This window comes from Kogia breviceps, chromosome 9 (genome assembly GCF_026419965.1).
Source record: "Kogia breviceps isolate mKogBre1 chromosome 9, mKogBre1 haplotype 1, whole genome shotgun sequence".
In the NCBI taxonomy this organism is placed as follows: domain Eukaryota; kingdom Metazoa; phylum Chordata; class Mammalia; order Artiodactyla; family Physeteridae; genus Kogia; species Kogia breviceps.
Window position 1 is genome coordinate 87213362 of NC_081318.1, and position 18492 is coordinate 87231853.

At 35.5% G+C, this 18492-nt stretch overlaps 1 protein-coding gene across 1 annotated transcript in view; it reads right to left on the reverse strand.

The window, feature by feature from the left end:
- Nucleotides 1-18492, reverse strand: part of RSBN1L (round spermatid basic protein 1 like) — a 64854-nt gene that overhangs the window by 16079 nt on the left and 30283 nt on the right. Inside the window, exons 2-3 of the mRNA XM_059074956.2 lie at nt 15391-15507; nt 7363-8003 (exon numbers count right to left, since the gene is read on the reverse strand). Of these exons, the coding sequence (XP_058930939.1) occupies nt 7363-8003; nt 15391-15507 (758 nt within the window). The remainder of the gene's footprint in view (nt 1-7362; nt 8004-15390; nt 15508-18492) is intronic.

The window sequence follows — 18492 nt, forward strand, 5'->3', positions numbered from 1 at the left end:
GATGGCCAGCAGGCACATGAAAAGATGCTCAACATCACTAATCATCGGGGAAATGCAAATCAAAACCACAATGAAATATCACCTCACACCCGTCAAAATGGCTATCAGCAAAAAGATCAAAAATAACAAATGTTGGAGAGGATGTGAAGAAAAGGGAACGCTTGTACACTGTTGACGGGAATATAAAATGGTACAGCTGCTATGGAGGACAGTATGAAGTTTCCTCAAAAAACTAAAAACAGAACTACCATATGAGCCAGCAATTTCACTCCTAGGTATATATCTGAAGAAAATGAAAACATGAATTCAAAAAGATATATACACCCCAATGTTCACAGCAGCATTATTTACAATGGCCAAGATATAAAAGCAATCCAAGTGACCAACAACAGAGGAATGGATAACAAAGATGTGGTATATACATACAATGGAATACTATTCAGCCATAAAAAGAATGAAACTTTGCTATTTGCAACAACATGGGTGGACCTGGAGAATATTATGCTAAGTGAAATAAGTCAAACAAAGAAAAATTAATACTGTATATTATTATTCATATATGGAATCTAAAAAGTAAAATGAATGAATATAACAAAAGAGAAACAGACTCACAGATACAGAAACAAACTAGTGGTTACCTGTACGGAGTGGGAGGGGGAATGGGGGAAGAGGGAGGACCAAGACAGGGGCAGGGAGTTAAGAAGTACAAACTACTATGTATAAAATAAATAAGGTACAAGGATATAATGTACAGCACAGGGAATATAGCCAATATTTTTTAACAACTTTATATGGAGTATAATCTATAAAAATTCTGAAGCACTACTTTGTCACCTGAAACTAATATATTATAAATCAACTATCCCCCAATTAAAATAAACACATTGTAATATAGCTTTTAATTACATACCATTTAATACAACTTTCTAGATTAATAACCAATACTTGAAACATATACTAAATCAGTCTGAACCATTAATTTAATGTTTCAAAAATGGAAAACTACACATAACAATGTATTCAAATTCAAAAAGTATATACTTCTTGATGAAACATATAGGTACCACTTAAGTTGTTAAAAAAAAAATCACAAAAATATAATCCACACACTTTTCACAAAAAAGTAAATAGTACACCTTGATTTATGTGATACCTATTATACGGCAATATTATATAGCAAATAATCCAGTTTCCTCTATTACATGGAATAAAAGTAAATCTATAATAATCGTAAGAAAAAAACCTTAATTCTCCAAAAATAATCTATCCAACAATTACAACTCAAAAGCAGTGGGATGGGAGAAGGAAACAGGTAAGAGTGGAAAGAATCTCTAAATAGTCAAAATTACTGTCACAAAGGCCATGATTCACAGAAGGATACTCTTCTTACATATATGTTTCTACACTAGGCATAATTCTAACATCTAAAATCATAAAGGATAAGAAATCACAAGTTTAGAAGAGGAAGGAGGGGCAAGAGATAAGCACAGCTGCAGCTCCCCTAGGTCATCAATATTATAATATCATAATGACAAACCTAGACTGAAAGTTATGTTTTATATGCTCAGGAAAAGGATAAATCTTGGTCCTTACAATTGTATGCTTCCATTATCTAGAAAAACCACTAATCTGGAAAATCTCACATCCTGATGATGCTTGACATGAAATTACTGTATTTGCTTCAGTAAACATTCATCACACTATCAATTTTCTGATGCAGTTAAAAAATTAAATTGGAAATACCAAAAAATGTCACTGCTTTAAAACATATCCTATATGCTTCCTAAAAGGGAAATGTAGAGTTACAAAGAAGACACATATTGTTCCTCCCAATTTAGGTATACTTCTCAAAAAACACAATGAAAGACAGAAATGATACTTATTCATATATTTGCAAAAGCTGTTGACAGATATAACATTTTTAATCTAAATCTCCCCTAGAGTCTCCCTACCCGGCAAAAACCCTACCACCATCATGACTGTATTTTCACACTTCCCTTCATTTATTCTCTATAAATGTTTTAAAGGGGGGGGTGGAGGAGACTGGAGAGCAGGAAATAAAAGACTTCTTGAACCCTCTGCCAGTAAGTGTCAATAACAAAATCTCAGAAGTTTTGGTTAATGGGAAAACAACTGTTACATTACATTTAAACTAAACCCTAATCATTTTTCTTCATGTAAATAATCTTTAAAAAACAAAAACAAAAAACACAACCTTATGATTCTGAGTTTGGCTTGCTACAAAGAAAAAAGTAGGCTTTATGATAGGAAATATATTGGCAAAAGTAAATCTGTAAGTGTCAATACTGCTTTCTCTTATTTCACGTATCAAAACTGCTGCAACAAGGGAAGCAAATATGGACACATGTAATTCAAAAAACCATGAGGAATGACTCACTTGAAATAATGCTGATATGTCAGTCCCTGAAGAGAGGATTCTATAGTCCATTAAGTTTGGAAAACTCTTCCTGTTTGAGAGGTTCACCACACACTATTAAAGGCTAGGTTCTGAGAAGTCTCACAGTAAACAAACATAACTTATTTGGCCCACTATTAGACAAACTATTTTGACTTCAAAACCTGTTTTTCTTATTTACTTGTTTTCTTTTAGTGTACCTATCAACATCCCAAGATAGTAAAAATACCACAGAATATGTTATAAATATTTTATACTTTATACAGTATAGTTATCCATAATAAATATAGAAGATATTATAGATGCTTCTAGCTAGTATTATCATTAATCCAAAGAAAACACAAAAACAGGACAGTTACTACAGCAAAAAATTGAGGAGGTGAGGGAAGAAGAGGCTATTGGTTCAATTCTGGTGAGCTTTTTGGGGGGAGGGCAAGAAGAAAGAAGGGAGTCTCGTATTTTAAAAAACAAGACCAGCTCACCACATTCCTACTGCAGCAATCTGAACATCTAACAAAAATAAGTGTGCCACAAGGGGGAGCCAATCCCCGTCACATCTGGCATATCCTTTCAAATTAAAACATATAACAAGAAATAACATATAATCAACATTTCAAAAATATCCATATAACTATACCTAAAATAAGAATAAAATTGTTATTAATCATTTTTAAACTAGTACAAGAAGAAAAAAGTCTCTCAATTAGAACATCTGGTACCTGCCATAACAGATCAGTTCAAAAGCATTCAAGGACATTACAAGCACAACCAGTCAAATGAAAATTCAGTACAAAGGCTGGCAGTGGTCAAAGATGGTATGTCAAATCATCTTTATTGTCCTAGCATGGTGAATGACCCCAGCATGAATTCAATAGAAGTTAGTTCTCTCCCCTCACTTTGTAGAGAGGCAAGGCTAACAGATCCGATCAGATTTAATAACTGTTTCACTATTAAAATATTAGCCATTTAATTATGAGTTAACACTTGACATAAATTATTTACTACAAGCAACTCAGAACCAGGCTAAAATAAAAAATAAGATTTAGAGTTTGGGGGAGGGAAAAGGGTGATTAGAAGATAACTGCCCGAGTTTTCATATTCTCACAGTTCTTACTACAGAGTTTGGAGCGCATGCTGATTAAATATTGCATGGCAAGACAGAAATCTCAATTGCTTCTTGACAGATAAAACTCCTGTCTTACTTGCCTTTCTGTTTCCCTACCATCAAAGGCAAAGGAGAATGATCAATGTCCAAATGAGTATTTGAAGAAAATAGAGATGGCAGAAAAACTAAGACAGATGTGGAAGAGTGCAAATGGCCAAAAACTCTTCCCAAGCATGTATGCTCACTTCTGATCAATGTGACTGTGTCACTCCTATCATCAAGAAGTGAACCTGGGGCTTCCCTGGTGGCGCAGTGGTTGAGAGTCCGCCTGCCGATGCAGGGGACACGGGTTCGTGTCCCGGTCCGGGAGGATCCCACATGCCGCGGAGAGGCTGGGTCCGTGAACCATGGCCGCTAAGCCTGCACGTCCGGAGCCTGTGCTCCGCAACGGGAGAGACCACAACAGTGAGAGGCCCGTGTACCAGAAAAAAAAAAAAAAAGTGAATCTGGGTTTGGCCTTGCCCTCTTTCTGCTCTATGAACCCTGCAACTATCAACGTGTACAAGCCCAGGCTAACCTGCTCAATGATGAGAAAATTGTGATTATCACCCCAATCGACATTGCATCAAACCGCCAGACAAATAAGCAAGGTCTCCTAAGACGAACTGACAGGCAAACCATCAGACATGATTGAGGCCATCCAGCCCCGAGCTGAGCTGACAAAGACTGTCCAGAGAGTCCAACAGATTGTGAGAAAAATCTTTAAGCCACTTAGTTTTGAGGGTTTTGGTTTGATTTGCAGCAAAATAACTGATATAGATAGGTTACAAACTTCCTACGAAAATCCATTTCTATTCTCAAATAGAATTTTATTTCATACAGTTTGATTGATATTATACCACTAACATCAGAAAAATGACAAGACAATATATAATTCTACCATGTCTTCAGATTCTTCAGGCAATCGGCAGGGAAATAGATGAAGATGAAAAATAGAATTATGCAAGTAAAAAGAATTCCAAAATCAAAGAACAGGATGTCTCGATCCTTTTGTCAGTATTGTGTGTGTGTGTGTGTGCGTGTGCATGTGCATGTGTGCATACATATATACACACGTAAACGCACCAAAAAAATCTCAAGTTAACATGTTTCAAGGATAAAGGCTAAACAGATGCAAAAATGAATTTCTATGAAAACTACAGAGTATTATCACAAAGATAAGCATTATCACTATAAAGATGATAGAAACAACTACATCTCACCTATACTGTCATATTTTAGTTTCTACAGAATTTAGGGCAAATTCTTTTCGCTGCTCTGGTTTTAATTAAACAAACAAAAAAAGAAAGGTCTGCAGAAAAGAACTTCCTCAGTCTTCTAAGCTCTTAAAAAAATAAGCAAAGTAAAAATCCAGTTTGGGGAAATATCAAATGACCAGTTCAGGAAAGCTTTTCGCTAGATACTCCTCTTCATACCATAGGAATGGCTGGATCTGGAGGATACTGAGGTAAAGGCACATGCACCGTACACAGGCAGCTTCCTGCCATGAAATCTAAAGTTGCAGGACTAAAAGCAGTCCTTGAGCTTCCCTGGTGGCACAGTGGTTAAGAATCCAGCTGCCAATGCAGGGGACAGGGTTCGAGCCCTGGTCCGGGAAGATCCCACATGCCGCGGAGCAGCTAAGCCCATGCACCACAACTACTGAGCCTGTACTCTAGACCCCATGAGCCACAACTACTGAGCCCGCATGCCTCAAAGACTGAAACCCGCACGTCTAGAGCCCATGCTCCACAACGAAAAGCCACCTCAATGAGAAGCCCGTGCACCACAACAAAGAGTAGCCCCCGCTCACAACAACTAGGGAGAAGCCTGCGTGCAGCAGCGAAGAACCAACACAGCCAAATTATTTATTTATTTATTTACTTACTTATTTATTTGTTTATGCATGCATGCAGTCCTTGCAGCAGATCACATAGATATGGGGCCAGAGCCACAACTGGTAACAAAGAGGATGCATCTGCCTAGAGTTTCCTCTGTGCCATATGTATTATCCAAGAACCCTAAGAGGTAATGGCAACCACGGTAGGTGGCTCTTCAAGGACTTGAGACCCACAGCCTAGCCACACACTAGCATAATTAACAAGTCCCAGCATCATGTTGTATTTAATAAAAGGAAGCATGGTTTTCATGTTGTACATACTGCACAAGTTAGGATGAAAATTATAATTTAATAAAAAATTAATAATTCCTAACCTTAAAAGCTATCTGAAAATCAAATTTAACTATTGTGACATTTAAAAGATGTCGGAAATAACTTGCATAGTATGGCAGCAGAAAGTTTATGATACAGTGGAAACAAATCACACTGTAAGTCAAGAGACCTACCATAAAACCTAGCACTTAGCAGACATAATAAATGAAAAACAAATGAATGATCTAGTACCAAAGGACTTTGGGCAATTATTTCTTCTCTGTTTCCTCATTGCTAAAATTAAATTGTAATGAAGAATAAATGAGTTATTACATATAAAGTGCTTAGAATAGTTCCTGGCAGTCAGCACTCAATAAATAGCTGATACTATCACTAGATGCCAGTCTAGTTCTACCACTAAACACAGGTGTAATCTCAAATTACTAACCATTCTGAATTCTATAAAATGACAGGGCTAGTGACAGATGCTCTACAGCTCCCTTTCGGCTCTAAAAAATATTTAAATTCCAATTCTCAAACATGTTACATAGGCAAGAGTACCCCCCCAACACACACATTAAAATTTTAAATACCAGCATGTTTTCCAGACTTCAGTATATTACACAATATACACCAAACATACTGTGGGGTGGGGGGTTGGTATGAGTAGATGTTATTGCATGTCCAGACTATCATTTAAGGTGGAGACTATAACTTGAACACATATCAAAAAAAGAAATATACTCAAAATAAGGAAAAGAGACCTGGATGAAGTTTAAGGAAATTTTGTTCTATTCCTGGCACAGCTGCCAACCTTAAAACCCTAAGTTACTCCTATCTACGTTTGTTTAAGTTGAGAAAGGTCGGGATAGATGATCACTAAAAGATCCCTTTGAAACTTTCTTCACTTTTTTCCTCTTTCCAAACTAGAAGGTCAATTATTACTTATGATACCGAAAGTTTAGCACAAATAAATGTGAAAATTGGCTGATCTTTGACCGAAGCAGTCTCTGCTCTGAGAATGAGTAACAATGCACCAGACTTAGATGGGCCTACATTCACTTCCAAGAGCCAGTGGACTGGATTCTGCCTCTGCTTTTAAAATAATCTATATTCTACAACACAAAGAAGGGTAGGAAATAGAAAGTAGCTCAATATATGCACTGGTCTGCTCATTTTCAAACATAATCACATATTTAACTGATGATTCCTTTGTATCACAATATATTAACAGCCAACATTTATTCAGCACCTTCCACATGATGAATCCAATGCTAAGCATTAAAGCATTACTGCATAAAGCAAGAAGACAATTTTAAGTGATGTTCAAGTAAGAGAACTATTGTATGGACTGGAAAAATACATAGCAAAATTCATTTCACTTCCAAAATAAATCCATGGTAAAAAGGACAACAGAATCTTAATTATTTCACTGAATTTCTTTTGAAAAAAATAAAACAGATAAATAGAAGCTGGAATTTAACCTCTAGCATTCACATCAAGAAAGTAATTTATTCTTAATATTCCCAAGAGGTTTCATTATAGTCTTATCTTTTTATTTCAAACCTATAGCAAAATGAGTAACAAAGAACAGAAACTTGCCTAAAACATATAATTAAAAGTTAAAATAAAAAAACTAAAACCTCTTACCTGAGCATGAAAATTGGACATAGTTGTTGTCTCTATATCCTTCTTTCCCAATATCTCCATTTTCACTGGTGAATTGGGAAAATTAAATGAAAAGTAGTCTAAAAAATCAGGTAAATAAGTAGCTGCCCCATGAACAATACCCATTACATAGAAAGCTGCAGAGTTCTCGTTTTCACTGAACACCAGACCCACAAACTCTTCTGCAAACCTCTCCATCTCCACAGGAGACAGGTGGGAGAGTTCATTGCTGTAGGCGTGGATAACTGATGCACCTCCATTAGGCTGGTGCTCAATATGAATGAGCTGTTTGAACTCCAAAGTGTCTAGCCTTTTGAGGTTGTTCTGAACCCGTGGCTCCTTTAATGAGACAAATGGAAACTCACTGTTCTCTGGAATTTTGGAATCATAGTTCTTGGTATCCAAATTCTTTCCACTGTAATCTTTTATGTTATCACTTAGGATGCCTTTGGCTTCTTGATCTTCAACATCAGACAGCAATCCTGAGCAGATGGTTTGAATAGATTTGCTATACATTTTTGGACGCTTCCGTTTTTCATTCTCTTTGTGTTTCTTTTTCTTCTTCTTCTTTGCCTTCTTAATTTGTAAGTCTTCTACACTTGTTTTTGGTTTCTCCTTCCCACCTGTTGGGAAAAATTTTTTTTGAAACTCTGTATTTTAGTTTCTTTAAAAATGATGCTTTAGAAATTGTTTTATAATAAATAAGCAAAATTCACTCAGAATGAAGTTTATATTTGGGACTTGCTTTACACAGTATTGATAACCATACTTTAGTCAGGTTCTTTCCCTCTCTCTCCACACACACAGACACACACACAGAGGAAGGCTTAAGACAAAGTTATGCCTAGAGTGCACAGTACCATTCTGACATGTAGCAGATGCTCAATCAGTATTTACTGAAGTAACAAAACGAATGTTTTAGAAAGCATATCTTCAAATTCTAAATATAGAAATTCAGAAATGGAAAGTTGAACAAAAGTCAACATGAACAATACCCTGCAGATATTTCCCATCAATATATATCATTTTTACTTTTAAATTCTTAAAAATTGCATATAGGTGTCGACTTACAAATCATAAAAGGAGAAAAATACTTGCATAGTGTATCAGCAACAAACATAGCAATTCCTTAGCTTTTTACCATATGTCCTCCTTGGTAAACTACTCTTTCATCCAAAATGGGCTATGTTAGATCTACTAGAGTCTACAAAGTTTCCAGTGAAGACCTAACAAGGTACCATAAGAGATGACAAAATTAGAATCATTTATCATGTCCTAAGTACAAATGATATGCATGAAAGAGAAATTTAAAGAAAGAAAGAAAAAGACATGGGTCATAGTAAGTTTATATATTAATGAGTTTCTGTAACCAAAGGCAAGTAGACCCTGGGCTCAGTAATTCAGGAATCCAAAGAATAAAAGATTAATCCACAGAGGCTATACAGCTATAGAACTTAAGTGTACATATATAAAAACAACATTATCACAGTATACTTATTTCTATACAATAAGAAAAATAGAAAAGAGTAAACATCCTCACAAGAAAATATTATGCTTCCTAAGATAATATGAAAAAAGCCAGTAAGATAACAGTTGAGGAAAGAAGGCATTCACTGTTTCCATCTGTTATTTCACTTTTATAGATAACCTGTCACGAATTAGGTTTTCTCAACCTGCTTCTTTAGCTGAATTTTTCCATCCTCACATATCTCTATGATTTTTTCTGTCTCTGGTGAATGAGATGTCCTGCCTACTTCCCCAAAATAAGTCCATCCCACCAACTCCAAAACTCTTGCTTAAAGTTCTCTATCCTCTTCTTTTGACCATCAAACTTCTTATAAAAAATTGCAATGCCCAGTGCCTTCCCTTTATTAACTGACCATTCTTATCCCTTAAATTCTAGGTCTGCTTCCAGTCTACTCAAATTTACTTTCCCAGAATGTTCATATATCAAATCCAATGATATTCTCTCAAATCACTCTTCCTGATCTCTCCAATGTTTTATGTAATTATGCAACTCATCCTTGATTATTTTTTACTTCCATGATACTACTGCCTTAATTTTTTGTCTAAAAGCCTCATGACTATCTCTCATCCTTAATGTGGGAGCCATATTAATCATTCTACACATTTTATATATTGCTTTGATCATGTTCATCCCTTGACTCAACTGCTTTCAAGGGTTCTCAAATACAACCTCTTCAGTCTGGAATCCAGAGTCAATGCCCTCAAGTACACCACGCTCTGGTCCAATTTTCACTACTTACAATTTCTTATGAAACATACCTAGTCCTACTTTAGTTTTCTACTACTGGCAAAGGCATTTCCTTTCCCTAAAATATCCTTGCCCTGCCTAGTACTTACTACTGAACTCTTTCTTACCTATCCTTTAAAGACTACTCTTACATCATCTTCTTCATTTTGTTTTCCCTCACCTTTGTAGTTGGAACTGAAATCACTTCACTCTAAATTCATGTTATTATATATTCTATATCTATGAATATATATGATATGGTCATATAAAGTTATTATTTTTTCATTCATAGGATGCCTGTATAATATATGTCCTTCAGGATACTGTATGAGTGAAACAAATAACTTTGAATTCAGAGTGAAACACTTTTTTTCACCAATCATCAAATCCCTCCTGGCATCTAGTACACTGCTACAGATGAACATTTAATGACTCCATGAATGCAAAGATTTCTCTCACCAACAGACTACCTGAAGTTTATAGGTTTTTTCCCTTGTCTCCCTTTCAGTCAGTTTCTCACCATATGAATACTATCACTAAATCCTAACCCTGAAACAACAACCATAAAAATTCTCTCAAGTTCACAGCAATTCTTGAAAAAGGAAAGTTTAATGTTAATAATAAACTATCTCTTCTAAAAATTTGTAAGTATGCAATGGAGACCAAATTCGTATCATTATGAAAAGCAAAACTAAAAATCTGTCAACATTATTGATTATGCTTTGCAAAGTAATAAAATGCAACACTTAATAAAGTGTTAATTTTCTCGAGTCTACATGTAAGTAGTTTTAAAATATATTAACAAATTCATACTTGCTACCCAGGTATAAACTATCAAAACATCAGATTCAGGTTAAAATCTTAGGAAAAAATTAATTTAAAAAAGTTAAAACAGGGAGTTAATCAAAATGAAAGATAAAAGAGGTTTATATTCAATATATGTAAGTAAAATCCAAATGAGTCAAGCAAAAAAGACAGTAGTGTATTAAAAAACAGGACTTAAAGTTTAACGGGCTTAGGTATAATTAATAACTAAACTGGAAATACATGTAAAATTGTACAAATTAAATGGTTTGCCAAACTAAGCAGAATTTCATTTGAATGAAAATATAAGCTTAATATCCTATTATATTTACAACTAACACAGTTTTTAAAGTTAAAATAGTAAATATCCAGTCATGTTACTTTAAAATAAAATAGGTACAACAGTCTGTCTATTTCTTAGTCACAAGGATGGATGAAAACAGTAGTAGTATAATAGAAACTGAAAAATACAAACTAATAAGAAATTAGTCAAGAAACTGTTATATTGAGCATCAAGTAATTAAACTTCCATGACAAACTACTCTAATTAAATACTAAAGTGAGCACAGGGTGCAGAAAAGAGTTAAACATAACACACTTGAGACTACTATCCTTAGGCCTGCTTGCAAGGGTGGCCTTTGGCTGGCATCTGAGAACTTGTATTTTGGGAAGGTTACTACCATTCCCTGATAAGAGTGGCTCACTGTACCTAAACAGTTTGTGCAAACAATATGGTTTACATTGAACACCTGTTTTCCTTCTGGAATTTTGCTACATGCTACACAGGGGGTGCCTATGTGACCAGCTCCCAGTAGAAACCCTGACTACTGAGTTTCTAATGAGCTTCCCTGGTAGACAACACTTCACATATTTTATCACAATTCAATGCTGGAAGAATTAAGTGCATCCTTTGTGACTCCACTAGGAGAGGACTCTTGGAAGCTTAGGCCTAGCTTCCTCCAGAAATCGCCACATGTGCCTTTTCTCCTTACTAATTTTACTTTGTATCCTCCACTATAATAAATCATAGCCATGAGTACAAATTTATGCTGAGTCTTGTGAGTCCTCCCAGCAAATCATCAAACCTGGGGGTAGTCTTGGGGATCCCCCCTCAATGGTACAGGTAAAATGCATTCTTTACATTTAAATCAAATCAAGGCACTAGCCTTTACCAGGTAATTTTTTTTAAGTTTTATACAATCTCTCACTCATTTAAAGACTTGGAATGATACATGAAATGCAATAGGTACATATGTAGGAAATTTTTTAATAAGGAGATAAGATCATTTTGAATATTAATGTTTTTCTCTTATACTAAAAGGTTTTATTTAAAGTACATATTTACTTTAAATTCATAATTCTTCAAATGGAGCCCAATAAATCAGAACTGTAGTGTTTTTTTTAAAGGATCCTGGTAAATACCCATAACGGAAAGAAATGCTAAGTAATTTGGACCCTCTAAAAGTATAAGGTTAATGGGAGACCCTCCCTGCAAAGATCCACCGATATATGCACAGTGGACCTCAAACACACATATACACACACACACACCCCAAGCAGACACACACATGCACAGATAGCCAAAGAGAGAATCTGACACAGAGAGAAATGGAGAGACACACACAGTCAGAAAAAAGAGGCACTCATACAGAGACAGAAAAAACCACACACACAAACAGATTAAAAGAAACTGCATGTGTTGTTAATGGAAAATTATTTTTAAAAAATCTTTAAAAATCACAAAATCACTGGAATTAATTTCCACTCCTAACCTTAGTATATTTTTAGTGTTAATAAAAGAAAAATAAAGGTTGCCCAGAAATACTGGATATGATTTCATATCTAATATGGGAAGTGTTTTATATATATATATAATTCTATTATCATACACAGAAACAAAGCAGTAATTAGCTTAGCTATTTTCAACCTCTGGTCTTTCGGGAATGACTTTCCTTTTCTGGCACAGCAACATCTTCGCTCCTCCTGTCATGAATGACCTACCTGTGACCTTTAGTACACTACCAATAACCTTGAACACTAGCTTCTTTTCATCCCTTTTCTACCTGCTCGCCAGCAAGCTTCGCTGATATGCTATAATGATAAAATTTACTCTCAAGAATACTATAATCATAACATCCATGTTCTCACACCTTATCAATAAACAACATAAAATGGCTGAAACACATAAGTGTACTCAGAAAAAGTAGTTGGTAGACATTAGATATAAAAGGATGAGCTAAATAAGCTTATGTTTCAAATTTATTTGTTCCTTTAAACTGTTTCTAATAAAGCAAACTCCTATTTTATCAGTGAAAAACATTTACAAGATTTCTGCCTTAATAAAACATTTCTGGCATGTATATAATCATGTATATATTTCTAGTCATAATGCAGTTTTTAATGAAAATGTGGAAGAAATAAGACTGGTGTGGAGTAAGAATTAGTTACTTTATTTTTTTTCCCCTTTTTTAAAAAAAATATTTTTTTTTGGCCGTGCCCCACAGCATGCGGGATCTTAGTTCCTGGACTAGGATCAAACCGTGCCCCCTGCAATGGAAGCACAGACTCTTAACCACTGGGCCACCAGGGAAGTCCCATGGAGTAAGAGTTAGAATCTATTGTCAGATATTCAAGTGTCATCACCAAACAATCAATGCCTGCGTCTGCCATAGCTTGCAATGTTAGCATTATCAGAAGGAGAAAATTTTGAGAATAAAAGTTGAAAGCCATAAAAGAAAAAGGGACACAAAGTAGTAAATAATAGGATACTTACTGCCCCCACCTAACTGATTCTCTTGTTGCTCCAGGACACCAGTAACAAAAGATGCCCTTCCCTGATCATAAGGCTCACTTGGGAAATGGCCGGCCACACAAGCAGAACAAATTGTTTCTGCCGGATAGTAACAATAGCTAACACTTACTCAGTGCTTACCATGGGACAAGCACAATTTCTCAAATTAATCATGTTTTTATTCATTTAATTATCTATATACTACCCACTAGGAGGGGAGATAGTTTTGTCATTGCTTTTAATCAAAAGAGTTAATTTTTCATATGTGTTTATAAGTAACATTCATAGCTACTTACTGAATACCTGTGGGCTAGACAAGTGTACTTGGCACTTCCCCCTTACTTTACCTCATTTAATCTCCACAACCCTGTAAGACAGTAATTAAATTATTATTTACCTCCATTTTACAGTAAATAGATTTTCCTATGGTCATCCCAGAGGTCACCAATTTATTTCCAAATCTATCTCTTTTTTCCCCTCTATCATCACTAGGTTTCAGTTTAGCTTGGTTCAAAATACCTCTTAAATTTTTCATTTACTTCAAAGTCAAGGTTACCACTGTATATGACTGGAAAATCTCCACTTTTTAGGCTATTTAAAATTCTGCTTGCATATGTAATTTCTAGGTTCACATACTTCACATTAATGGTATGTTAGGAATCTAACATTCAACCAAGTGACAGGAATTTACATCACTGTACAAATGGATAACAAAATGACTATGTGACTAAACCAATAAAAAATGACTGTTTGACTAAACCAAGAGGGTAAAGACAAGAAAACATTTCAAGTGTTAATCATTAGCTGCTGTAGAGCACTAGTGTGATTATATTCAACTCCTGCCTCAAAGGCTTACAGTCTATTTAGACAACACAGATAAAACACGCTGGCCAAAAAAAATAGAAAAGGACCATGAGCATTCACCAAGTAGCCATCAACTTAAGCTCTGACATGTTTCTTCAAGGTCAAAAGAATTTTATAGCAAGTAAAGTTCTGGGCTTCCCTGGTGGCACAGTGGTTGAGAGTCCGCCTGCCGATGCAGGGGACACGGGTTCGTGTCCCGGTGTGGGAAGATCCCACATGCTGCAGAGCGGCTGGGCCTGGGAGCCGTGGCCGCTGAGCCTGTGCGTCCGGAGCCTGTGCTCCGCAACGGGAGAGGCCACAGCAGTGAGAGGCCCACGTACCGTAAAAAAAAAAAAAAGAAAAGAAAGTTCTGACAAGTAGAAAATAGAGCTTAGACAAAGTACCAAAGAACATCTGGAAACATGACAAAGAATGAAATGAAATTATATAATCTAATATTGTTTACCTTAAATAATATAAATTAACCAGTAATTTCATTGCACCTACAGTGCTATGGCCTTTTCTCCCTTATGTAGATAGAAAGGCTTACCCATACATAAATTCAATATGAAATTAATCAAAGTCAACATGTTCTAATCCACAAATTGTTAACTTGATGAGGCAGCAAATGAATTTGCTAGCTATCTAGCAACCAAATGCCACTGATTCTTCTTACCTTGCTATCTGAGTGAATTTAAAACTATCCTTCTATCACAAATTCTCTCTGGAAAAGTACAGATTTATCGACAGGATTTATATTATTACCTCACCATCCACCCCTATGTATAAACAACTAAAAATAGTTGTAATGAGAAAAAACAGGAAACAAAAAGAGGATATTCTTAAGCATGCAAGAAACATACAGTAAAACAGTACACCTTCTTATTTACCTCAGAGTAAAATGCTCCCTTCTAAATCCCAGACTATGCTATGGTGATTATCATCAAATATTGGTAAGATCACTTCCTCTACCATACCTATCATGCTAAAAATTTCTTTAGCCTTTTATTTTAGATTATCTAAATATGGATAAAGACTAGTAATATAAACACAGTTAGATAACCTATTTTCAAATAATTTAAGGAACCTAGTAATTACCTTTACTACTTTCTAATAACTCACTCAATATACTAAAGACATATTACTACACAGATTAGAAAACCCCACTATTATATTTACTTCTCATAGTCTGACCACAAATGTTTATTCCCAGCAAAATTCAGCACCAAATAACATTTCTTATTTTAATCACTAAGCCAAAACATATATACTGAACAATATAACACAGTACAACTGAAATCACTTAATATAAACTTACTTTTCAGCAAAATCTTTACTTCTCCATTTTCTTTCTTGATCTCATTCATTATTTTAAGCTTCTTTTTTTCTCTCTCCTTTTCTTTATCTCTTTCTTTAATTTTGTCTTTGATTTTATCTAAAAGACAAAATAAGTATTTTAAACTATTTAAAAATTTTATTTTTTTCATGAACTAAAGTGAAATTTCTAGAATTACAACACACCAAGAAAATCAGAATGAAAAACAAACATGCCTTTTCTTCTTTCTCTAAGGTTTTAGTTATTTATAAATTTCCTTTCATATATTGAACACTGGAATACATAATACATCATAAACTATCAAAATTTATCACTACACTTTTTTTTTTTTTTTTGTACGCGGGCCTCTCACCGTTGCGGCCTCTCCCGTTGCGGAGCACAGGCTCCGGACGCACAGGCTCAGCGGCCATGGCTCCGCGGCATGTGGGATCCTCCCGGACTGGGGCACGAACCCGTGTCCCCTGCATCGGCAGGCGGACTCTCAACCACTGAGCCACCAGGGAAGCCCAATCACTACACATTTTATTCTAAAGATTATTCTTCACATATTTCATGTCCAATACAGTATCAAACTAACTTCAAATCACTTAAAATAAGTGGCTAACTTTAATTGAGAGAGTAAACTATAGCAGAAAAGGGGCTAATTTGGGGCATATCTGGACTGGTTAATATAACACTGGAAAAAATACTCATTCTCAATATTCTAATATGTAAAATAATGGTTGATATCTTTCTCATGGGTTACTACAAGGACTAAGTGAAGAAAGATATAAAATAACTACCCAGAGCCTGGTATATATATATGACTAGATGTTAGTTCCCTTATCCTTGCACCTTTTAAAAAAGATACGACATGGCTAACTGGTGATATTATGATATTAAAATAAAGGGTATAGGAACTCTAAGAATCATTGACCTGCATTCTAAAAACTCAAACTTTGTGTGTATAAAATTATTCGATGTTCTTTTAATTATTGTTGTTCAATCAAGCTCCTACGCACCCAGCAAAAGACGAAATGTAGAGGAGAATTTTTAAATAGTGTTGAAATCCTTGTCTTCAAAAAGCTTACTACTGATTACAAAGCTACGATGGAAACACACAAAACTGCAAAAAGCCTGTAATGTAACACCCGAGATTATATAACATATATGCCAATTGCATAATTTCTTAAAATCCCTCCTTACTTCTCTTTCTATAAATACTACCCTAAGTTCAGGTCCTAGTCACCTAATGTTTAGATTATTGTCTTGATCAGCTCTGTCAAACAGAAATATAATGGTTACCACATACATAAATTTAAATTTTCTAGTAGTCACATTAGAAACATTTTATTTAGCCAATATATCTAAAACATCATTTCAACATGGAACCAATGCTAAAAAATTACTGAGATATTTTACATTCCTTTTTTCATAATAAGATTTCAAATTCCAGTCTATATTTTACACTTATGGCACATTTCAATTCAAAGTAGCTCAACTTTAACTGTTCAAAAACCACATGAGGACTTCCCTGGTGGCACAGTGGTTAAGAATCCACCTGCCAAAGCAGGAGACACGGGTTCCAGCCCTGGTCTGGGAAAATCCCACATGCCACGGAGCAACTAAGCCCATGCGCCACAACTACTGAGCCTGCGCTCTAGAGCTGGCAAGCCACAACTACTGAAGCCCACTCGCCTAGAGCCCATGCTCCACAACAAGAGAAGCCACTGCTATGAGAAGCCCGCACACCGCAACGAAGAGCAGCCCCCGCTCACTACAACTAGAGAAAGCCCGAGTGCAGCAACGAAGGCCCAACGCAGCCAAACATTAAATAAATTAATTTTTTTTTAAAAAAAGCCACGAGTCTAGGGGCTACCACACTTAACGACTCTCCAAACTACTTAACTAGATAATTTTCAAAAAAGTTAAATCTATGTATTTAATAAACATTTTAAAACTTATTAATTAAAAAAACACAAATTCAAATAAGATATTTTCACCTATCAACTGACAAAGTCCTTTTTTATTTATTTATTTTTTTTTTGTGGTACGCGGGCCTCTCTCACTGTTGTGGCCTCTCTCACTGTTGTGGCCTCTCCCACTGTTGTGGCCTCTCCCGTTGCGGAGCACAGGCTCCGGACGCACAGGCTAAGCGGCCATGGCTCACGGGCCCAGCCGCTCCGTGGTATGTGGGATCCTCCCACACCGGGGCACGAACCCGCGTCCCCTGCATCGGCAGGCGGACTCTCAACCATTGCGCCACCAGGGAAGCCCCAAAGTGCTTTTTTTTAAAGTGATAATACTCAAAGCAGATGAGAGGACAGTTGATGGTTGAGCAAACCAAAACAGGGATTCACTGACTTAACAAATATGCATTGCTGAGTATAAGAAAAAGTTAGGGATACAGGGATGAAAAAGCTAGATAAAGTGCTCATATACATATTCATATACAACTTATTCTAAAATTCTAGAGTAGATTAAGCTGTTCTCACACTTCAGGTTAGCTCACTACTCTTACTTTTTGGTGTTTTAAAATCCTTGAAAACATGTCATAGGCTGTCATCCAGCCATAAAATGTCAGTACAAATAGCTGGAGCTCAGACACATATATAAGTTAATACTGCCTAAGTAACTACACATTTTTAAGTGAACTAGTTATATATCATTAATCACAACTGAAGAAAATAGTCATCTGAAATGTCTCCACATTTCTTTTCCCAATTATCCCTATTAATCTTACTAACCTAAAAGTGTTATTTCAATAATTATTAAACTTTAAAAAGTTTATTAAAGTATAATATACATACAGAAAAAAGCACGTAAGTATACAGCTCAATTTTCACAAAAATGAACAGCACCCGGAGCCCATCTCAGCCCTTCCAGTCTTTATTATGCAGCACTGCTAAGGGTAACCACGATCCTGACTTCTAACCCCACAGATTAAAATAACTATAGAATTTTAATGACATATATAAACAATATGATACACTATAAACCTACCACAGTCACAAAACAAATTTTTTTCAGAATGAAATGAAACTAGTTTCTCAGGAAATAAAACTATAATATAATATGACCCAATTTTAAAGACTTTATTTATAA